General features: G+C 32.2%; 2 protein-coding genes across 3 annotated transcripts in view; one reads left to right on the forward strand and one right to left on the reverse strand.

The window, feature by feature from the left end:
- The window catches only part of CLVS2 (clavesin 2), a 502,444-nt gene that overhangs the window by 286,222 nt on the left and 191,465 nt on the right, over positions 1 to 24,757 (forward strand). The window lies entirely within an intron of this gene.
- The window catches only part of TRDN (triadin), a 356,769-nt gene that overhangs the window by 95,647 nt on the left and 236,365 nt on the right, over positions 1 to 24,757 (reverse strand). For both annotated transcript variants that reach the window (XM_073893863.1, XM_073893862.1), the window contains one exon: positions 14,968 to 15,015. In XM_073893863.1, the coding sequence (XP_073749964.1) occupies positions 14,968 to 15,015 (48 nt within the window). The remainder of the gene's footprint in view (positions 1 to 14,967; positions 15,016 to 24,757) is intronic.

The following is a 24,757-nucleotide window of genomic DNA, read 5'->3' on the forward strand; positions in this document are numbered from 1 at the left end:
ATTTAAGCCTCCCGGCTGTGAAAAGAATCAAACTCAAAATTGTCAACCTTTCTTACACAGCTAGCTTTTAGAAATGTCATTTTAAAAACTGTCCTTTTTTACCTCTTTTGTAGATACAAGACATCTGCTGATTTGAGATATTTTTTCACAAGCTTAATGAATAAGATCAATGTATCAAACTTTATGGATTTTTCTTCTGATGGAAAGACGAGTTTTAAAGAACCATATGGAGAGCTCTATTTATAAGTTTAATAATACTTGATAATTTCCTGGATATGACTACTAATATACATCACATAGCATCAAAAATATTAAAATTGTTTCATGACATTTCTCTTGCTCTTTAAAGTGATAATATATTGTTCCTAAAGTGATTTAATTGTGACTAATTGCATGGATTTTTTTTTAATATTTAATATGTGAGTGCTCTACATGCATCTGTTATTGTTTTCTGTTCATTTGGACATAATTTTTGACAATCAAAAAAATTTTAGAAAAGGCATTTTATAGAATTTAATATTTTTCCAAACTCCAAAATTTAAATTTTATGAATCAATATGGAGAAAAGGATTCTCAAGTTCTCTAAATGGTTTAAAATGCTGTGTTTGTAATCCCCATGAAGGAAAATATATTGATGTTTATTTAATAATAATTTTGAATGCTTCTTAAAAGATGTTTTCAGAATTTAATTTTACTGGGACACTGTCCATTAACTCTGTAATTAAGTATGACTTGGTCAGAAGCTATCTTTAACTTTCTCTTTGTCCTAATGATACATTTAATCATTCCCTATTCTATGGGCTAAAGCACTTGACACACATAATTGTAACATTTTAAAATGTTTTTTTCTAAATCCTTAATTAAAAATGTTTCCAATTCAATTATATTTACATGTTGGTATCTTTTTTGTTTTAACCTTGGAAACTTCATTGCATTTCTTTCTTTACACTTTATTTAAAAAAGAATATAATTTTGTAACCGATATTATCATCTACCTCTAATCAGACAGATAATTAAAAAGCATAATATAAAATTTGCCTGAATGACATTTGGATAATGCTGTCAGGGCTTGGAGACTATGGTGAGGTATTCTTCAAGATATTGTAAATAAGGCAAATTAGACTATTTGAAAGTTAAGCTACATAATCAATACAGAGTGGGAAGAGTTAGTGAGCTCAGAAAACACCAACTATATAATACTATAAATACACTTCTGAAGAGCTTCCTTGCATTACTCAAGCACTGTGGAAATCTAAGCAAGCAGGGCTGTGTTAGTATATTAAAACTCTGACATAGACCACAGCATAAGACTTCAAAACAACTAACAGATACAGAACTTGTTCAATATGCACTTGCAATCACAATGGGGGAGAAAGTCTTGTCCAATGGATTCAGTATTCTAGTCCTTTTGACAAGCTCTTCCCTATAATAGCATAGTTTTTCAAATTATCTTAGTTGAGGGACTCTCCTGAAATCATCTAAATATCCCTTCCCTTTAAATTCTGACTGAGCTTTGTAATTATGATGATTTTAGGCTGTGTAGCTTGGCTGCAGAGTGGACTCTTTGCACATGCCTTTATATTCTGGTCCTCGTTACACAGTAATAATCAGAATACTGATTGGAATTCTGGAGAGTACCTCAGTGGGGTGCATTTTCGTCATTTTAGTTCAACTCTGCCCAGCTCTTTTGAAAAGATCAGCAATATGCAATGATTTAAAAAAGGAAAATAAGCACTTCTTTATATATCTGGGGGCTGAGATAAACTAAGACACTGTAGCACAGAATTAGCTACTGAGCCCTAAATCTACTATAAAAGATTTTGTTTTTCATAGAAAACTTTATTAGCCATGAAATTTTTCTCATGAACTTATGTTCCAGCCAGGATGCCAAAGTTCCCATGTCTGTTTCAAGAAAATATATTATTACAGGACGATAATTTGCTTGGCAGCAGGCAAAACTAGGTTTCAGTCATTCCCGTATTCACATAAATGACAAAGTGTCATTTTATATCCTTAGGCGTTTTACATATGATCTTGTTATGAACTGAATGTTTGTGTCCCTCCAAAATTCGTATGTTGAAGCCTAAAACCCAATGTAATGGTATTTGCAGGTGGGGCTCTGGAAAATGATTAGGTGATAAGGTTGGAGTCCTTGTGAGTGGGATAGTACCCTTGTAAAAGAGATAAGAAATAGCTGAGCTCTGTCTCTGTCTTTCTCTTCTCTCTCTCTCTAGTATATCAGGTATATAGTAAGCGGGCATCTGTCTGCAAACCAGGAAGAGAACTCTTAACAGGAACCAGATTGACTGGCACTTTGATCTTGGACTCCCCAGTCTCCAGAACTGTGATAAATAAATTTCTGTTTAAGCCACCCTGTCTGTGCTACTTTTGTTGTAGCAACCTTGAGCTGACTAAGACAAATCTCTTTAATTTCTCACTCATTCCAGTGAGTTAGGTATTATCTACATTTCATAGATTGACAGCAGAAGCTAAGAGGAAAAACTTGCCCAAGGTCACAGCTACTAAACAGTAGTGGGAAACTTGAACCCAGACTATTAAACTACAAAAGTAGAGTTAAACTGCTACACTATGCGTTAAGAGAACAGTGGCTTATATCACTAGATAGTGTGTCAGAGGCCCCCTTAGAATGACTAGTGAACATGTTTGCATCACTACAGCACATCAATTGTTCTCCATAACTACTAGTCTGCCATAGCCTTCCCAACACTTCTGAAGCCAGACCATGTCATCTGACACATACTAAGAACTCAATAACTATTTGTTGAATAAATTAATAAATTTGTCAATTTTGTGCTGACCACATTTTATTAGGAAAATTGCTCTTCATTTTTTACAAAAAGCCTAATAATCATTACAATCACCTTCTGTGGTTAGTTATTGCCTGACTTTGCAATCCTAACCTAGCTAAGTTATCAAAGTAAAATCAAATTGCTGGTTTTTGACAGTTTTCGTTGTCAATAAAAGCATATATTTCAACCTAATATTTACCTAGCATTTTTTTTTCTGGAAGTGTAAATCTAGCATTTTACTTTTTGTTATCTAAGAAATTTTGGATGGTAAATTTCCAAAGTTGGAAAATCTCACACACCTATATGCATATACTTATGTCAATGTTTGTAATAATTGCTAATCATCTATTCATTTTAAGTATAATATATTATATTTTAACTACAATAATATTCATTATCCAGTCTATTGTCTTTTGAACTTTGTTTCATAATTAGAACTCCTCTTGTACAGACACATTTATATGAGATCTTGGGAATTAGTCTCATTATTGTTTAAGCTTTCAAATATAAAACTTATTTTATGAGATGATACAAAAATTTTGAAGAAATATAATTGAATATAAGAAAAATGTTAACTTAAAAATTATTAATATAATAAAAAGTAAATAGGGTTTTTTATGAATCTTCCCATTATTCATGGTATAGAATCTCAAAATGTAGTACTTTGAAATTTACCTAGTGAACTAATTCTTTCAGATCATATACTTATTTAAAATTAATGAACTTCAATGATTTTTAGAACAGGTTAAGGTTTGTAGCAAAATTGAGTGGCAAGTACACAGGGTTTCCACATACCCCCACCCCTAACACATACAGCCTCCCTTATCATCAACATCTCTTACTAGCATGATACATTTATTACAATCGATAAACCAATATTGGTACATCATTACCAAACCAAAGTCCACAGTTTACATTAAGATTCACTGTTCATTTTGGTCATTCTATTGATTTTGAGAAATTAAATGACATACATCTACTATTAGTTTCACTGACCTAAAAATTCCCTATGTTCCACCGATTCATCCCTTCCTCCTCCAAAACCCCAAACAACCACTGAACTTTATACCATCTCCATAGTTTTACCTTTTCTAGAATATCATGTAGTTGGGGTTATACAATAAGACTTTTAAGATTGGATTTTTTTCACTTAGAAATAGAATGTAAGTTTCCTTTAGGTCTTTCTATGACTTGATAGCTCATGCATTTTTAGTACTGTAAAAAGTAGCATTGTATTGATGTAACAGAGTTTAATGATCTATTCACGTATAGAAGAGTGTATTTGGTTTCAAATTTTAGCAACTATGAATAAAGCTGGTATAAATGTTTGTTTGCAGGTTTTGTATGGACATAAGTTTTTAAGTCATTTGGGTATATACTAAGATTGCTGGATTGTGTGGTAAGAGTACATTTAGTTCTATAAGAAACCACCAAACTGTTTTCCAAAGTGGCTGTATTATTTTGTATTCCCTCCAACAATGAATGGGAGTTCCTGTTCCACATACTACCCAACATTTGATGTTATTAGTGTTTTGGATTTTAGCCCTTCTAATAAGTACCTAGTGGCATTTCATTATTTTAATTTGCAATTTCCTAATGATGTATGATGTTGAACATCTTTTCATATGCTTTTTTTGTTATCTGTATATCTTCTTTGGTAAAGTATCTGTTCAGATCTTGTGCCGATTTTTAAAACAAACTTTTCTTCTTCGTATTATTGAGTTTTAAGATTTCTTTGTGTTTTTTGGATAAAAGTCCTTTATCAGATAGGTATTTTATAAATATTTTTTCTCATTCTGTCTTGTCTTCAAATTTTTATGACAGTATCTTCTGAAGAACAGAAGGGTTTAATTTTAATGAAGTCCAACTTATAAATTTTTCATTCATGGATTGTGCCCGGATGTTGTACCTAAAAAGCCATTGCCAAAAGCCAAGACCACCTAGATTTTCTTATGTTATCCTCTAGGAGTTTTGCCATTTTACATTTAGATCTATGATCCACTTTGAGTTTATTTTTTGAGAAGTGTGTAGAATCTGTGCCTAGATGCTGCCGTTACTTCTTCTTCTTTCTTCTTCTTCTTCTTCTTCTTCTTCTTCTCCCTTTACTTCTTCCTCTTCTTATTCTTCTTTGCTTGTGGGTGTCCAATTGTTCCAGCACTGCTTGTTGAGAAGACTATACTTTCTCTATTGAATCTTTTTTGCTTCTGTGTCAAAGATTAGTTGACTGGTTTTTTTTGTGGATCTATCACTGGATTATTCTGTTCCATTGATCTATTAGTCTATTATTTCAGCAACACCATGCTGTGTTGATTGTTCTAGCTTTATATACAGTTGAAGAAGTAGTGTCAGTCCTCCAACTTTGTTCTTCCATTGTCTTAGCTATTTTGGGTCTTTTTTTTTCCATGTAAACTGTAATAATAAGTTTGTTCATAGCCACAGTATCAGTTTGTCAATATTCACTGTGATTTTTATTATGATTGTATTGAATCTATAGATGAAAAATTGACATCTTAACAATTTTGAGTCTGCCTACACATGACCATGGAATAATTCTCAATTATTTGGTTCTTTTATTTTTTCTTTTGAGTTTTGTAGTTCTTCTCATATAAATCTTACAAATATCTTGTTATAATTAAATCTAAATATTTCTTTTGTTATTCCTAATGTAAACGGTATTGCATTTTTAATTTTGTTCATTCTGATTTTTTATTGCTGCCTCATAAAAGAGCAATTTACTTGTGTGTATTAACCTTGTATCCTGAAGCCTTGCTATAATTACTTACTAATTCCAGGAGGTTTTTCTTGATTCTTTGAGATTTTCTACACAGATACATATCATATGTGAATAAAAACAGTTTTATTTCCTCCTTCCTAATTGGTAAATTTGTATTTCCCTTTCTTGTCTTATTGCATTAACTAGTACTTCTAGTACAATGTTGAATAGAGGTGGTGAGAGGGGACATCCTTGCCATTTTTCATATCTAAGGGGGGAAGCTTCTGTTTGTCATTAAGTCTGATGTTAGCTGTAGGTTTTCTGTAGGTATTCTTTATTGAGTTAAGGAAGTTCTGCTCTATTCCTAGTTTGCTGGGGGTTTTAATAATGAATGGATGTTAGATTCTGTCAAATGATTTTCTGTATATTGATAAGATCATGTGTTTCTTCTTTAACTTGTTGATGTGTTGGATTATATTAATTGATTTTTCAAACGTTGAACCAGCTTTGCATACCAGAATAAATCCCACTTGTTCATAGTGTAATTTTTTAAATTCATTGTTTGATTTGATTTGATTATATTTTAGATTTCCTTGATTTGTTTTAGAAAGTTCTTGTCTATCAGTACTTTAAACTTTGTGATATATATGTACAGGTAAAAGAAAATTGAAGTCCAAGACTCTCAAACGGGATTTAGTTGAAGTAAAACAAAAGCTAACGCCATTTAAAAAAAAAACAAACAAACTAGAAACTCTCCTTCTACAGGGCTTATTAGTGTGACAAAGTGATCCCCTGCAAAACAAGGACCCTCATTTAGGTTCCTTCACTTGGGAACAATATTTTAAAAGGAGGATTCATTTTTGTATTTTAAAAAGATAAACTCAATGTATTCAGTAAACATTTATTCATTGTCTCTTTTGTGCTGGGAGCTGAAAAAGCACAAACGGTTGCATTGAGTTCAGTTAATGCCAGAATGCATCTACATAGATCATAGAGACACATACACAGAGATCTGGGCCCATAGCATATGGATTGACAAACCCTACCTGATGGAATGAGAAAAGATTTCACGGAAGCACTGACAAATGTAGTGGATTTTGAAACTGGATAAAAAGTTTGTCACCAAAGAAGAATTGGAAAGACAGCTCCAATATAAGGAACAACATAAGCAAACCATGGAGTGTGAAAGTTCATGTGGCTGGATTGCTGGATATGCAAAGTAGAGGAGAAGCAGTGAGCAAAAGCTTGAAAGTCACACTGAGGACTGGTGGTGAAGGGAACTATAGTATCCTACCAAAGATTTTAAATTTATATCCTTCCAGTGATAGTCTTTGAAGATGCTAAATCCAAATATTCTTTCTGGTATTATGTCAATGTAATTAATAAAGTTTTGTTCATAAAAGAATATTATACATACTAAACTGACTAAATACATAGAGAGTCATTGTCATCTTGTTTGGAAATAGTCCCAAACTGAAGCCACCCATAGTTGTGTTCTCCACGTCCTCCTGTCTCCAGAGACAACATCTTCTGTTTCATCTTTTACAATTTCTTTTTTGCATGTGTGTCAAGAGCATAATTTCTATATCCTACGTGGCATTGTTACTGATATTTATGGTTAAATCATATTTAGAGAATCTTCATGTCATTTAATTAAATATTCAATAGCATGCTTTGCTCCAGAGATATACTTGTTGATTCTTAAGTGTGATTTATGTGTATATTTTGAATGTAAACAGAGTAAATACTTCAAATAATACAATTCCATTTAGTAGATTTGTAAAACATTTTCATTTTAGAATTTCAATCTGGCTTTCTTGTATATACTTTTGCAGAATTTGGGGCAAAGTGGAAATGCCTCAGTCATAGGAGACAATTTTTACAAATGAAAATTAGACAATATTATGACTAGCAACTCCTTTAGCGATTGCTTAGTGAAATAGTCTTGGCTTATAAAAGAGGCTAGATAAGGCAGGTAACTAGCCTAATGTCACAGAATAAATTATGGGAAAGGTAGACTAAGCTTTATGTGTTATTTTGAGACAGCCCTATACTCTACTGTTCAAACAGGTTAATATTTTTGATTACCATTCGCTTTCCTCAGTTTTTTTTTCAAGGACCAACAATACAAGTGCTAACTACAGGGTGCGCCTGGGTGGCTCAGTTGGTTAAGTGACTGCCTTCGGCTCAGGTCATGATCCTGGAGTCCTGGGATCGAGTCCCACATCGGGCTCCCTGCTCGGCAGGGAGTCTGCTTCTCCCTCTGACCCTACCCCCTCTTGGGCTCTCTCTCTCTCTCTCACTTTCTCTCTCAAATAAATAAATAAATAAATAAATAATTAAAAAAAAAACAAGTGCTAACTACAAGTTAAGAATTGTTCACCATGATTTTTATTGCCAAGAGTTTTAAGGACAATATAGATGCTGTGTATGGCTTATCTGACTAGTATCTTTATTCTAGTATAAGAATGAAGTGAAATAAAACCCAAACTTTGCAAGTTATAATAATGAAAAAATTTCTTAACTTACATTTTGCCATTTTATAATTTTAAAGAAGATCTGAATTAAATTTTCATTTTTTTTAAGAATTGCTTTTCAATCAGTTTATACTACTTTATCATTCTATGAAAAATTGGGGCAGTAATAGTCAATGAGACACAGGTAAATTTTAAGTAGAATGTTGATAAAATTTTCATGTTCATCCCTGAAATTATTTGACCTAAAATGTATAATTTCATTTACAGCAAGAAGAAAGTAACAATGCATTTTTATGTGGGGCTAATGATTTCATATGATTTCTTGCAATTTGATTTTTAAAGAATGGAGCTAACCTCCATTAATCTGTTATAGGATGTAGCATAAAAATTGATTTTTATACAATTTTATTTAAGGTAGTATATGCCAATTTTTTTTCCTAAACAGATCTTTAATGGAAAATTGATTTATAAATGAAAGAAAAAAGTCAATAAAAAGAAAAAAACCTCAGGAAACAACCTTTGTTTTATAACATAGTAACTTATAATATACATCCTATTAAAGATTTCTGAGGGAAAAAAGATCCAATCATATATGGCTTCAGGATAATAGCAGGAATGGAACGAAATATTAAAAGAAAAAAAAGCATAACTAGCAGCTTGATGTTCTTGAGCTCGTAAGGAGGCCTTTTCTTGGTGTGCTGTATGGTAAACACTACAATGCATTTCCACAGTCCTTTATATAATCTAGCCTAGAATGTCAAAGGAACAAACAAAGTTGATTTTTTTCACCGGCGAACAAAATTTTAATCTTCAAGTATTTATGTTAAATAATTACATATTTTATTTGTAAATTAAATAAACAACAAATTAAATAAACATGTTTTTTTTTGCCATGCAGTTTTTACATGCCAAATCCTGGTGATGGTAATTGAGATTATATATGAAGAAAAATAGGCTTTGCAAGAGAATTTCACTATGAAGAGCATGGAAACAGACTCTTCCAGTTTTAAGGATGTGTGTTTTTTTGGGTTTTGGTTTTTTTTTTAGGTGGAACCCAACATGGGGCTTGAACTCAATGCAGGGCTTGAACTCATGACCCTGAGATCAAGATCTGAGCTGAGATCAACAGTCATAGGCTTAACCAACTGAGCCACCCAGGTGCCCCCATATTTAAGGATGTCTTAAAGAACTATAAACCTGAGATTAAGATGTAGATAATATCAAGAATACATACTTTCATTATTTTAAAATTATGAAATTATATTAAGTATTGGCAAAAGAAATCTGAAGTTCTTTGCCATTAAATTCAGAGATCATATGACAACTTTCTTCATATTTACAATTGGATTTGACTGGGCTTTAAAAAGTGGTTCATAATTGCATTCTATTATTTTTACATGAACATTGTTGGAAGTTAAATCAAGACAAAGTTTGAGAATTATAAGTGAAGCAAAAGCACACATTTGATGTGAAAAGTATGTTACTTTTAAGAAACTATTTTGATAAATCTTGGAAGAGGTAGAATGCAGGCAGATTAGGAGTGACACATTGCTCCTGGGGATGGTGTCTTTTCAGGTAATTCAATCCCTCTACCTACCAGTTTCTCTGATCTACAGTTAATAAAGTTATTTGGTGTTAAGAGTGGTAACCCCCCTCCCATCAAAAAAGAGCAGTGATTCCAATATGAAGTACAAGGTCAAGCTCCTGGGGCAATCTTACAGTTTTAGTGTACTTCCCCATAGAATGCCCAGAATCTCTAAGAAAAGGAAGGAAGAAAAAATGGTCACAGAGGCCAGATAGGCAAAGGAATGATTCATTTTCATGATAATTAAAAGGCAGAATATTTGCTGGGAAACAAAAATTTGGGCATTACAATTATATCCCTATGTGACCTGTACTTGCCTCTAGTATATCCTGTGTAAAATAAGAGTGATCAGGTCACACATTAGTTTATTAGAGAAAATGGATCATTAATAACAAAGAACCTTTAACTTTTGAGAAAAAGGTACAACATGAATGGTTCTCATAGCATCACCTCCAAATCTCGTCAACAGCATTGACACACATTGCTCTTTTATTAGGCTGAAATTCTCTTTAGCACTGAATGGTATTCTTATCAGTAAATGTGTGAATCACATGAACCAAATGTTGCATGGCAGATTATGGTACCCTGCAGGAGATTAATGTAACAATACAAATTTTTTCTAAATAAGTGTAGTTCTGCTGGGTAGGTAGGATTTAGATCTGTCTGGTTATTAAAAGGATGAGGGGAGTGGGGAGGAACATGTGAGAAGGAAACTAGAAAAGAATTTCCTACATATAAGATAAAATAATTGTGAGAACATTCTAAAAGTATTAAAGTACGAAGAAGTGAGATGTGTTATGTGAGCAAATGAGACAGTGGAGAATTGCTAAAGGTTCTCTTGAAAATATATAAAATACATAAATAAGCAGAATACACTCATTTTCATGTGTTGTATAAGCTCTGCATGTAAACCATCTTCTCTCTGAAGCCCACGTCATGCTCCTCACACCCATTCCCCAGCGCCTAGACTGTTGTGGGCGCTCAATAAATATTAAACAATCAAAGCACAAACTGTTGTCAAAAGTTTGGAATTCACAGGAATCAATAGTATTGTTATCATTTAACATTTATTGAGGGTCAACAGCATGACTTAGTCCACATGTGCAAATAGGTTATTTTATAATCACATATTAAGCAGATAGTTAAATACAATTTGTATTAACTAAACTTTCAATTTTACTCCATTGAACTGAAATGTAAAAATTTTTTTAAATAATGTTGACACACCATGAAATATAAACATTAATTATTTAAATAAATAAGTTTCTCTCAGGGAAACCATTACTTTTAGATATTATTAACATTCACTTGAAAGTATGAGATAAATCTACGGTAAGTACACATCGCATATTCTAAATAGACCAGTGCATGTACAAAGAATAGAAGAATCTGAAAAGGTGAAGGAAGACAATGACAAATACACAAAGCTGTAATAGCATTTGGGTTTCCCAGCTGTTATGACAACTTAAAACACTAATACAATTATGTAGGGTACTGTTTTTTACAAAATAGAATCAAAGGCAAAAAAGACAGAAATTCTTCAGGTGAACACAAATTAGCGTGCCTCTGAATTTAGAAACATTTCTTAATTAAAGGAAAGATAGAATTTTTTATTACAGGAAATGAACTGTATTTGATACATTTATGATCCACATGCTCCAGTTTTATCCTGAATAAAATGATTACTAGTTGTGCTCAGATTTATTCTTGTGGCTAATAGGCACTTAAATCCTATTTAATCTTTTTTTCATGAATATTTTTCTGTCGCGTTTCTACTTAATGATTTTGAAGTGATTTTTAATTAGTTAAGAGGATGGAAAACTATACTTAATATTTCTGAGGTGAAACTTTCAGTTTAATTTTAGATACTGAACTATCTATATGTACTCAAGTTTATAGTATGTTTTTCCCTAGCATTTAAATCTCAGAATCTTAGAAATGAAAGTCCTTCTAGATTAGCCTTCCCTTAAAAAAGAATAGCCTCTATATCTTGATGTAAGGAACACACTGCTTAAACACTTTGTTGAATAGAAAATTTTTACATTTGGAAGGACTAAGAGATCATCTAATTCTGCTCCACAGTTGTAAAAATAAGAAAAACAAAGGTAGGCCTAATGATTCTATATTTATACTTATATATTGGCTTAACTGGGCAATTGTTTAAATTTCTCTTCCATTTTAAGTTTTTTTTAAAAAATTAAAAAAATATTACTTTTTCTTTACCTTTTCACTGTTGGATTTAAGTCAGTTTGAAGGAAGAAGATTAAAAACAGGGAGATACTGGGACTCCAATCTATAATTCAGATCTTTTAAAGTTAATTGTCTTGACTGGTGTCTTTCCCTGCCCAAGTAAGTAGCAAGCCCCTGGATGCTTCTTTAGAGTGACTCTTTTGCTCATATGGCTAGTAACAAACAAATATTACTAAATGTTTTCTTCTGAAAGAAATCAAGATTGAAAAAGAGAAAAGTAAATGGGATTTAGGAGGCAGATCAATTTTGAAACTGAATAACAAGGAGGAAAAGGTACACTATAAGAAATTAAATGCCAACAAATGAATAAATTAAGCTTAATGAAACATGATGCACTCTTTCTAGATGTAATATACAAATATCTAAAGATGAATCCTCCTATAGTAGCACACAGCACCTAGCAAGTGTTAAAATGTTTTCTTTGTCTTTCCTTAGCTCTCACTATGAGGATAGCAACATTTACCGTGTTAAACATTAGTATCTCTTGATGTTTCTAGGTACTTGCTTTCTGAACAAGGAGGAATAGTTAATGGTGTGTGTGTGTGTGTGTGTGTATATGTATGTGTATGTTTGTGTATGTGTGTGCACCTTTGAAGTGGAGAAATTATAAAGTGTTTCTTAATACTCAAAATTCTAGTCCGGCCAATTTAAGATCTTCACAAAAAGAAGAACTAAAAAACACGGTTAATAACGAGTTAGAGATAAAATCGAGTTACATTTTTGGACTTTTGCAGAAGTTAGATTAACTAAATTTCTACTTCTTATGTGATATGAGGTCTAGTTTACTAAATTACATTAACAAAATTCATTCCACCTTTCACTATATGAATTTCCCATAACGATGTAAAGTTTAGCTTAATCAATGTTTCCTAAGTACAGTTATAATTCAATCTAAGTCCAGAGGTTCAATATACACAATTTTATATAGATCACCAAGTATATTTTAAATCTAGTTAAGAATTTTGAAAGTCATGTTTTTCCCCAGTACAAGATCACGATGCAAACTTAAATGAAATAAAATGACTCTTCAAGAACTATTTAATTGTACTTCAATGCATTATAAATTAGTTTTAGATTATTTATACTTCTGAAGATAACTAAACTGCATAAGGAAGTACACAATAGATTTAAGAGCCTCATCTTATGAATAAATTTTAGAATACTCTGATGAAATCTGTAAAATGTCATTGACTTATATTTACATTAACTTTTGATTTTTTAAATCACAAAATACATTTTTCATATCAATTATTAGTCATACATATATCATCTCAAAAATATGCAATTTATCCAAAAACTCTATTTCTTATGATATCTCTGGTTGAAAAATATGAGGCCATTGCTTTACAATATTTAAAACCAAAATGATTTACTAAGTCAATATAAAAAGAGCCATTAAGAGAATCTCATATTTTTACATAAGCTAAGAGCCTAACCTTTTAAGAAAAAAGGTATTTTTAATAAAAAAATGAATTATAAGATTATCTGAATAAGTAAGTTCACAACTCTAAAAGCCATTTCTAGTCTCCTACCTAGTTGAGGAAACATTATAGAATTAATGAAACTGACACCAACATGCAAGTAAGAAGAAATAAACAATCTGTGTTTAAATTACTTATCTCTTAGGTACTATTATTAGTGTGGGCATTTTACATTCTAGCCAATCTTCTCTTAATATGCTGTGGCTGTAAAAGCAAATCTACAAATGCCAAAGATGAGCAATCAGCACCTTTATATAGAAAGGAAAAACTGTGAAGCTTAGTGAGATCAAAGTGGTTTGACAGTTTATCTCACCTGTAGTAAAGCTGATTTGATAAGGAAATATGCCTAAGTAAGGACTCTGCAATTATCTAGGAATTTATCATTCTTCATATCCTCCCCCGTGTTTTCTCATTTGAGCTCCACATCTTGTTGAATAGACAGGTCAGATATAATTAACACCCTTTTATTTTATTTTATTTTTCCAGAAGAAATTTAGGCTCAGGGCCTTGCCTAAGTGAACAAGTTAAAGTTGGGATGTAGTGCTCCTATTCCTCTACTTTATATTTCAGAGAGGGAAATACCCACATCAAAAAGAAGCTGACAGAAATATTCTATTGAATTGTAAAATTTCACAGAGCCCCCAGAAGCCAAAATTAATTTGAAAACTTTTTCAGTGTAATTGCAATCTGATTTTATTTTGAAAAGCCCAAGGAAATAAATTTTCAACCAATCATTTAACTTAATTGAATCCTTAACCTTAATTTACTTATTTGAAATGCGAGAAATTAAAGGATTTTCTTGATATATTTATATCAAAAATAAATTTTTGATATTACAAATTTAATTACTCCCAAATTTAAAAGGAAAAATTATTTTGACATTCTTGACAAAATTATTACTAGTTCTGATTTTATTACAATAAGTAATAAATATTATATTAGATGAAAAGCCAAAGACTGGGGGAACCATAATTAAAGTTATTAGCACTCTGAGCTCTAACACAAGGCCCAACATCACTTTAAATGTTTTACCTCTACTGTACTTTTGCATTTTTCTCAAGCATACTCTAGAGTTATGTATTTATTATATAGCTGTATAAATAAAAATAAAATGCATTACTTGTAACATTCTGATTTTTAATATTGAGGTTTCAGACCTCTTGCGAGAATCACTTGCTGAAGTCATAGTATAAACTCAAATAATTTACTTTTGGTGTTTTTTTTTTTAAGTTTTACATATTATTTTTAAAGCATGAGAAGTTATTTTTGCATAAATAGAATTATGTCATCTTTATTCTTTAAACTCTGATCAATCAGGTGGTGTTAAAACCACAAATCAAACAGAAAAATGTCTAACAGTTACAGATCATTTCCTTATTCCCAATAATCTTCAGCATTTTCCCTGATATAATTAAGAAGTCTGTGGAGTTTTCCTGCTCTGAACTTATACTCAAAGTTTAGTTATACAAAAGAACAAAAACCCAGACTGCTGCCTCACATTCTCCCTGGCACAGAAAAGCATGCAAGGACACTGATAAAGAGCAATAGATTTAACAGTTATTGTCTTCCTCCTGTCTGAATCCAGTGCTTTCCTCCTCATGTTGTTGTCTTTCTAAAGAAGATAATGTCAACCTCCTTCATTTTTTTTTACCTTGCTCCACTGTCTTGGTTGTTTTCTCTTCCTTCTTTCCAGGTACTGCTGCAAAGCAGAGATAAGGTTTAAATAAAAGTTCCAGATAGAAATACTGCTTCTGCTCAAAAAAAAAAAAAAAAAAAACAAAAACACAACCATTTTGTAATTCATTCATTGCCAGCTTTTTCTTCTAAAAATTTTAAAACCTTTCAACATTTCTCTTTTCTCTGTAAACAATTGAAACTATCTTAAATCTAATGTTAAAGAATTAGAGGAAAAAGAAATAACTCCTTGCCTTCTTCTGACTAGTTTTTCCACTCTTTTCTACCTTCTTCTTTTATATTCTGCTTTGATAAACAGGCTCTACAAAGAATTCTACTTGACAAGACTATGATTAATTGACTTACAATTCAGGTTATGGCTTGGAGTCATTCAGTGTCTTGAAAATGTCAACCAAGATGTTCCTTTGAAGTTTTAGCTTAACCAACTGAAAGAATAGTGTGGTCATGCTTGAGATTCATTTAAATATTAAAGGCATCCCAAGTCATAAGTAACCAAAAGAGAAATAAGATTATCATTTAGGTGCTGTTTAACTGGAACTATGCTTTCTCTAAGAGTTATTGCTCTCAGTAGAGTACTCGCTGTTTACCTATTTATACATCAAAACAGTAGAAATTATTCATACAAAATTAGTGTTCCCCACTGAAATAAATGACTCAAGTGAGGATCTTCAGAGGACACTAGCAGCCACTTGATGAAAGATGAATGGGGGACTGAATACTTCCATTACAACCAAGTACCACCCCACAGAGTCACGAGGGGAAAAATGCAACTTTGAAACGAAGAATGTGATTGTCACCAACTTAACCACTGATGAACCTTAGAACCATTCATTCAGAATGGGACATCCAAACAGTCTGGCTTCTTAATGATATGCAGTGATATATATATATATATATATATATATATATATATATATATATATATATAATTTTGCCCTCTGAAGTATTCCTGCCAAAGCATTCAACTATCCAACTGGAATCCAGTTAAGCCAGATTTAGCTTTCAGTTTAATCAAAACAGGATGTAAAAAACATATTGAATAATATTCTGAAGAAATCATCAAAGCAATCAAAAATGTCTACAGTATAACTGGCTATGATCTCTTCAAAAAACAAAAAACAAAACAAAACAAAACAAAGCAAAAACAAAACCAATGTCATGAACTAGAGAAGGGAGGGAAAGGTAGCATAACTTTTTTCAGAAATTTGCTAAATTTACTCATTAATTATAATAGTTCAGCTGTAGATCCTTTTAATTGTTTCAAGTAGATAATAATTTCATTTGTGAATAATGAGTTTTATTTCTTACTTTTCTATTTTTATACATATTATTTCTTTTTCTCACCTTATTGCACTTGCTAAAATCTCTAGTACAATGTGTAATAGAAGTGGTAATAACAGACATCCTTGTCTTATTCTAATTCTCAGATGGAATTTTTTTCATTTTTTCTGAGAATGATATTTGCTAGTGGTTTTTGTGTATCTTATCAGATTAAGGAAGCTTCTTTCTACTCTAGTGATGAATTATATTAAATGGATCTACTATGATGAATGTAATTTCCCTTTATTCTATTATTCTGGTTAATTACATTGTTGTTGTTTTTCTTGTTTTTCAAATTGCATTCCCTAAATAAAACCAACTTTATCATGTTTTATCGTTCATGCACATTATCAGACTTGATCTCCTAATATTTTGTTAGGGTCTATGTCTCTATGTTCACAAAAGAAGTTAGCTTGTATATTTTCTTTGTTTTTTAGATCTCCTAATATTTTGTTAGGGTTTATGCCTCTATGTTCACAAAGGAAGTTAGCTTGTATGTTTTCTTTGATTTTTAGTTCTTGTTAGGTTTTGGCATCAAGGTTATTCTAGCTCCATAAAATGAGTGAATGCTTCCTCTTTTCCTATTCCTGGAAGGTTTAGGATAAGATTGGTGCTAAATTTTCCTCAGATGTTTGAAAGAATTCACCAGTGAAGCTATCTGGCTAGAATTTTCCTTGGGGAAGAATTATAGTTATGGATTCAAAATATGAATTTCATTACAATTTTCAGATTTATTGGAAAATATTCCTAGTTTTAATTTTCTATAGGATCTGTAATGATGCCTCCTTTTAATTTTCTGACATTGATGTTTTGTGCCTTCTCTTTTTTCTTAATAAGTTTTCATAAGAATCTATATATTTTATTAGTTTTTATGGCAAGTCTAATTTTGACTTTTTTGCTTTCCCTATTGTACAACTTAATTTATTACTTCATTAGCTTTTATTATTATATTTTTTTTAAATTTCTCTTCCTCTACTTTCTTTGGGTTTAATTTTCTATATTAAAAAATATTGCCTTTCCAGATACTCAATTTTCAGCCTTTCTTCTCTAATGAATATTTGTAAAGAGTGTAATTTTCACCCTATCACTGTTTAGCTACACCCCAAGTTTCAATGTAATGTTTTTATCATACATTAGATCAACATATTTCCAAATTTTACTGTCATTTTTTCTTTGATACATGGGATATTTAGACATGTATTGCTTACATTTTTACACTATCTAGTACCGTTTCTAACATAGCAAGTGACTGATATATTTTTGCTTAGTGATTAAATGTATTAGTTGACAATATGTCTTAATAAGAAATGTTCTGAGTTGAGAGGGAAAATGGGTAAGCTTTGGTGTTAGTGATTTTCCAGGAATAGGATGGATTTTAGGTGTAGCCAGTAAGATGTGAAGAAAGACAAAGGAGCGGGGAAAGCCTTAGGTACGCCTAGAGGAAAGTGAACAAGTTTAGCTGAAGCGGAATGTTCCCACAGAGGAGATATGGAATAATTTAAAATAAAAGACGAGGCTAATTACAGAAGGCCTTGAATTCCAAACTAGAGTCAGACTTTACTATGCATACTTTAAATAAAGGAGCTAGTAAGATGTGTGGTACATTAATGGAAATGAAACACTGAAAATTTGTAATTATAATAGAGCCCATGGGTATATAGTCTTATTCAAAATTATTTTACCCAGAAGAATCATTATAAATATTGTATAGCAAATATGTACTTTTCAGTTTATTTTATTTTAATCCTCTGAAAAGTAAATGTCTCTCAGCAAACAATTTGAATGTGACTTACACACAAAGACCAAGTTTTCTTTTCAATGATGGGTTCCACATTCATATTAAACAGAGGAGGAGAGTCCCCTAAAGGGGTTTTTTTGTTATTCAGAAAAGGTCACTGAAAATGCTGATTATCTGTACAGAAAAGAACACATTTTGCATGAAATGATGATCCTTTCATTTCTACTTCTGATGTAAAATTCATCAAGCCTAATTCTATGGAGAGTAAACTTTAGAAATAAATAGCTCTTGTAAGTAAGTGGATTTTCTAACTGCCTGGAATCAAAAGAAGACCTCAATCAATTTCTTTTTCTATGCTACAGGGTACCTGAAATCTCCTTTGGTGCTGAGAGAAATTCTCTTTGCCCTACATTTGGAAGGGTTTACTTTGGAGGGGGGGAAGCAGATTTATATTGCACTCCTTCAGAGATCCTGACTAATATAAAGGAAACAAAGTCACTAACACTCTTAGAAAGTAATGCCTGGATTAGAGATAGTCCTGAGGTAAACTGTGAGACTGAGAAACTGGTTTTTGTAGTTCCAGGCCTTTATTTCATTATTCTCCTCAATTTTCTTTAGGGACACAGTTCTCCAAAACAATTTAATCTCTCCTTTCTTGACCCTCATCACTCATGAAGGCTCTGATGTGTTCCCATTAGCAGTAGGGGCTTGTACCTAGACTGTGAGGCTTACTTGGAGATAGGGTATGTTAGAATCCTGGTAAAGAAGTTAGGAGTAGGAAAATATTTACAGTATGAAATGTCCCCCACATGATATTTATACATTACTTCTGGGGGGTAGACCTACAGCCTTAGCATGATACACTATTATTTCCAAGGAAATAAGAATGTAATGTTATCTGCCCAAGGGTTGTTCAAATTTTAAGGGTACAGCCTGGGGATGTCAATGATTGAAACAATGGAATAAATAATTAATTGTGAAAGAAACAGTTTTACATCTTGGATATAAGGATCCTTGGATATATATATTATGGTGGAGAAAGAGGAAAGAGAGACTTCTCATCAATTCTTAGATGATGCTAACTCATCAATATATTCATAAGACCATCCCTTCCTGCTACCATCTTTCCTGAATTTTACATTATATTCCTGAATTTGGAATTATGAGCAATATGGTATTTATTGTAGCATTCAAAACAGGGCATGTCTGAAAATGAAGTTGAAAGGGATATAGGGGTCAGATCTTGGGGGATTAATGTTATTTTAACAAGGTTAGGCTTTATTTATTTTATGACCAACTTGGAAAAAGAGAGTTTTAAATTGAATGCCTTATTCAGTTTTATGACCTTGATAACTTACTATGATTATGGGGAAATTCTGGTAAGATCAATATTAGTGAAATAAAAATAAAAAACCTAAGGGCAATAGTGAGTTCATTACAGTGGTTCAAGCATAATATAATGAAAGCTCAAATTAAGATGGAAGTCACAGTTATGAATAGGAGGAAATATATTCAAGAAATATTTAGGGGATAAAATCAGCAGAACTTGGAGACTCTGAATAATCAGGTGAAGGAGAGAAAGATCAAAAATCAAAGATCACCCTCAGTTTTCTAATGAGATAAAGGGTAGATTATGATTTCACCAATAATAATGAAAACCAAGTTGGGAAGGGGGAGTGAGGTGATTAGGTTAAGATAAGTTGTATTTGAAGATGGGATTGGACATTTGAGCATACAAGCTTGAAATTTTCAGGGAAATGCCTTTTCACAGAGAAGTCCTGAAGTGGTAACATACAATGGGGAATCTTCAGGATATAGGTCAGAGTTTCAACCTTGAAAGTTGATAAATCTCACAAAGAGACAGTATAAAATGAAAAGTTCAGAGTATTAATAATGGAATCTGGGAACACCAATAATTTAAGAGTCAGCAAAGAAAAAAAAAACACAAGTTAGAAATAAAAGGTCAGACAAATTATGGAGACCCAGGAGACTATGTTGTCATGATAGGCCAGTAAAAGAGAAGCTTAGGGAAGAGACAAAGTAGTAAATACATTTGAGAAACCTAGTAATGTGAGTACTGGAATGGCTCCTTTGGTTTAGCACTGATAACATCATCAGCATTATCCAGAGCATCAGTGGCTCAGCAGAGACAGAAGCCTTATCCTTGGGGGGAGATGAGAAGCAATACTAGCATTCCAGTATCCAGAAAACTGGATAAAATGTGGAGGAAAGAAAATGGTAGAGAGAGAAATAGTAATCAAGAAAAAAGGAGTTTTGGGGTGCCTGGGTGGCTCAGTCTGTTAAGCGTCTGCCTTAGACTCAGGTCATAATCCCAGGGTCCTGGGATCGAGGCCTGCGTCGGGCTCCCTGCTCAGCGGAGAGCCTGCTGCTCCCTCTCCCTCTGCCTGCTGCTCTGCCTACTTGTGCTCTCTATCTCTCTGTCAAATAAATAAATAAAACCTTAAAAAAAAAAGAAGGAGTTTTGAAGTTGAGAATAATCTCTCCAAAATGAGGAACGAAATCAATAACAAGAAAGAAGATGATGTGACAAAAAAGCATGGATGCCAGATTAAAGAGGACACTACTAGAAACGCTGGTCTTGAAGGATAAACATTTTACCTCTTAGGTCAAAAGGGAGATGGCTCTAGATTAAACAAGAACACCAAGCTGCTAACCTGTGTCTCCTTTTATTCCAAGCCATTTTCTGCAGCATAATTGCCTGTGTTTTTCACCTCCCCTTCCCTCAATCCATTTGTCATCCTTTAGCTTTCAAGTGTGCCTTCCCCTGAAAATTTTCTTTTTAAAAAAATTAATAATTATCCACTTGACAATGACTTGGCGACCTCCACCTTGTCACTGAAATGGTTTTTTTTCCTGTGGTTACTATGACATTATAAATAATTACATTTATTTTTCTTTTAAACTCATCTTTCTATGACTTTTTTCTGTTTTTTTTTTCTTTGAATTTCCTTGCCCTCTTTCCTCCAAATGCCCATGTTTCCTAGCATTCCACCCCAGCTCTGTTCTCTCTCTCGGCTATCTCTTCATGACAAACTCATGGACTTTTACTGTTTCTACCGTTAACCCCAGGTAGAGGGCACCCACCTATATATTTCAGTCTTGCCATTATCTGGAGTTCTAGTTTCACATTTAGAGCCACCTATGTGATGTCATTTGCATGTGCTACTGGCACTTTAACTTGAATATGTCTAAAATCTTGTCTTCCCACCTCAAACTACTTCTCATCTTCCTTCTTAATTTTTATAAGACTATCAACCATATTCTTCTAGCACCCAGTCTGAAAACTTATTATTGTCATTAAATTATTTCTTTTTTTTTTCATTCCCAAGATGGTAAGTTGTCAAATTCTATTAATATCCCTCTTTTGTAATCTCATAATTAATACCAGGTCCTAATACATGTCACCTACATTATTACATCCTAACTACCCTGCCTCTTCCTAAAGCAAATGTCTGAATATTTTTCCTATACTTAAAATTTTTATTAACTCTCTATTGTCCATGGAATAGAGTCCAATTTTAAAATCAGGCCCTTTTACAGTATTATTAGCCTAGGCTGCATTAATTCATACCATGTTCCCAAGATTCTTGTTCTCCTCATATATATCCTGCAATTTCCCACCACTTTGCCTGGTTCCCTCTCAACAAATGATTATATAACATTATTTAAGACTTAGCTCTAAAGTCACCTTATATAGTCAATCTTTGCTTTTCTCCAGGTAAGAATTTTTAAATTCCTATGGAAACTTATCTGTATTTATCTCTTTACCTTGTTGGCTTTCAACTGTGAACTATAATTACCTAGAAAACTCTTAGGTGATAGAAAAAATTGAGGTCTAAACAACTTACCTTCCTATTTTTCAGTATTTTAAAATGCTCAATAAAAATAGTAACATCTGCATTTGCTCTTAATTCTGTACATAGTAAGTGAACCATAAATACATGTTAAATGAAAGTAAAGTGATTTAAACACTGACAAATTTAAGTTAAAAAGATGATATATTGATGATTAAATACTATATATCCTCAAAGAAAATATAACTTAAAAGTAGACTTAAAATCAAACACAATTTATACTGGATATATAAATTAGCACATTGTAATTAATTTAAAATATTAAACTTTTTTTAACTGAGAATTTTAAAACAAGCACAAAATCAGTAATTTCCACTTAATATTGCACACATAGTTCTTAGTTCAAACCTCAATGTAGAAGAACAATTAACTATGTTTTGAAAACAAAAATAACCCTTAAATAATTTTCTTACTGTACTTATTTTTGAAAAACTAGAAGTTGAACATCTTGTAAAGTATGCTAAGTATTATGGAGATTAGGGCTGGCTACTAAATCCATGATGAAGCAATATGTATTTTCATGTGTGATCAATTGTCAGTGAGGGGGTAGGGGACCTAAAAACTACCTGACAAATGAGAGAAGTCTCTTTTGGCTTTTACTTGTAACTTGTTAAATTGGTGAAATGCTACCTGAATTTCAATCTATTTATGACAGCTTTGGAAGGAACGCTTGTTTCTCTTCATGCTGTAGTTGTAGGCAAACCCAATATGCAGGTTCATATTTAAGAATTGAGGTATAACATCTAAGACTAACTAGGAGCAAAGCAGTTGGTGCCAGTAGTTTATTTTCATAAAAAGATTTGTTCTCTTCTTTCATTCCACTCTAACAGTCAGCTCTACCTAACCCCAACCAATATGTCTGGCCTTACTCTAAACTCAGGGACCATTCTTGGCTGAAGATCCCCATGAGTTCACTAAGTGATGGTTCAATCTCAAGTCAGTATGTTTGCTCACTCCAATTTGATCTGATTGCACTCCAAACTATGTGTGCTTGTATTTCTACCTTAAATATCCAAGCTCCAAGTGATTCAAAGTCTGTGCAAGGCTCAGTTCTAGTAGTTGAATTTTTCCTTCTTAACTCTGTCTCCAGACTGTCTTTCATAATCAGGAATTCCCTAAGGCTCAGTATCTGAAATCTAATTCCATATGAGACTCAAACAACTGCTATTTGGAAACCCTACTGGCCTCACCATTGGCTACCAATTTTGACACATAACTTTCCCTCACTTTTGTTCTTGCTTTTAATACATACCAATATCCTGGCTTCAGATTCACTTACTGGACCATGTATACTTTATCCTTCCCTAGACTAATGACTTTCTCTGAATCTATATTTAGACCGTTAGCCTTTTCATGATACCATGGCATTAGCCTTTCTGAAACAACCAAGTTTTACCCACATTCCACTTAATGCCAACAAATAAAATTGATTTGAAAATAAGACATCATGAAAGAATGAGATACATTAATGTGGACTTTGATGAATTTATGACTCTACCACTCAGGGTACATTGATATTTAACAAAAGATATCAATGCAACATGTACTATAATCACTTATAAAAAATGGCATCACAAATATTAGGTTATTAGAAAAAGATATGGTTAGGAATTAAGAGAGGGCACCCATTAATTTCAGTAACTCCAGCTTCTAATTATTATCTTACAAAAAAGTTTATGTTTTTTCTTTAAATATTCTTTATACAATTTTTGTCTTACCTTAGACATATATATACTAATTTATACATTAATTTATATATTAATGAAATGTATTAATTTATATTATAATTTATATATAATTTATATTGATATTTATAACACATAAATTTATATTGTGTTAATTTATATCCATATATTCATTTATATTCATATATGTACATATATAAATTGCTTGGTTTTGAGAACGTGGATGTGTGTTACGTACATTTTATATCTCCCTAGAGTCCTGATACGTATTCTCTTTATAAAGCGTATGCAGTAAGAGAGTTTTTTAAGAGAAAAACATTACGGTGTTTTAGTGAGTTATGTGTGAAAGGTTTGTGTGTAGGTTTGTGTGTGTGTATGTGAGAGTATGTTAAGTATAAAGTTGTTAAATTGTCCTTTGAGATATTTCTGGCAACACTGGATATATTACTGATCTCATTTCTATCAGTAAACAGAATCACAAATTTTAGAATTGTTCCAGTTTATTTTGAATTGAGAATATGTAAAACTTTTCTTTTTTTTATAATGTTAAGTTAACCACCAAACTATACATCATTAGTTTTTGATGTAGTGTTCAATGATTCATTAGTTGTGTACAACACCCAGTGCTCATTACAACATGTGCCCTCCTTAATAGCCATCACCTGGCTACCCCAACCCCACACCCCTCTCCCTTCTGAAACCCTCAGTTTGTTTCCCAGAGTCCATTGTCTCCTCACGATGATTACTTTTAATGTATATTAATGTCCTTAAAAATATTATTTAAAATGTCTCCTAAAGGGAGTCAATATTTATATAAGTAGTTGCCTCTGATTAGACATGATAAAAGAAATAACTTTGAAAACTTAAATTCCAAGCTTCCCAATATTTCTTAAAGCAAAATGTTCCCATGTGAGCATTTCAAGGAGCACATTTCCTAATTTAGTATTATGCAAGCATAAAGTGAACATTGTTCATGTAAGCTTTCCTAGTCCAAGTTTCATTTGTTCAAGCCTGCCTTCCTAAGGCAGTATATTGAATTTAAATGCTCTCCAGATGATTGAGGTCTTGTTGAGTTTAAATAGCAGCATTTCTTCAATCTTTCAAACACTAACTTGCAATTGGACTATA

Source organism: Callorhinus ursinus, unplaced genomic scaffold (assembly GCF_003265705.2).
Source record: "Callorhinus ursinus isolate GAN/ISIS: 27379988/994484 unplaced genomic scaffold, GSC_fseal_2.0 scaffold6, whole genome shotgun sequence".
Taxonomy (NCBI): domain Eukaryota; kingdom Metazoa; phylum Chordata; class Mammalia; order Carnivora; family Otariidae; genus Callorhinus; species Callorhinus ursinus.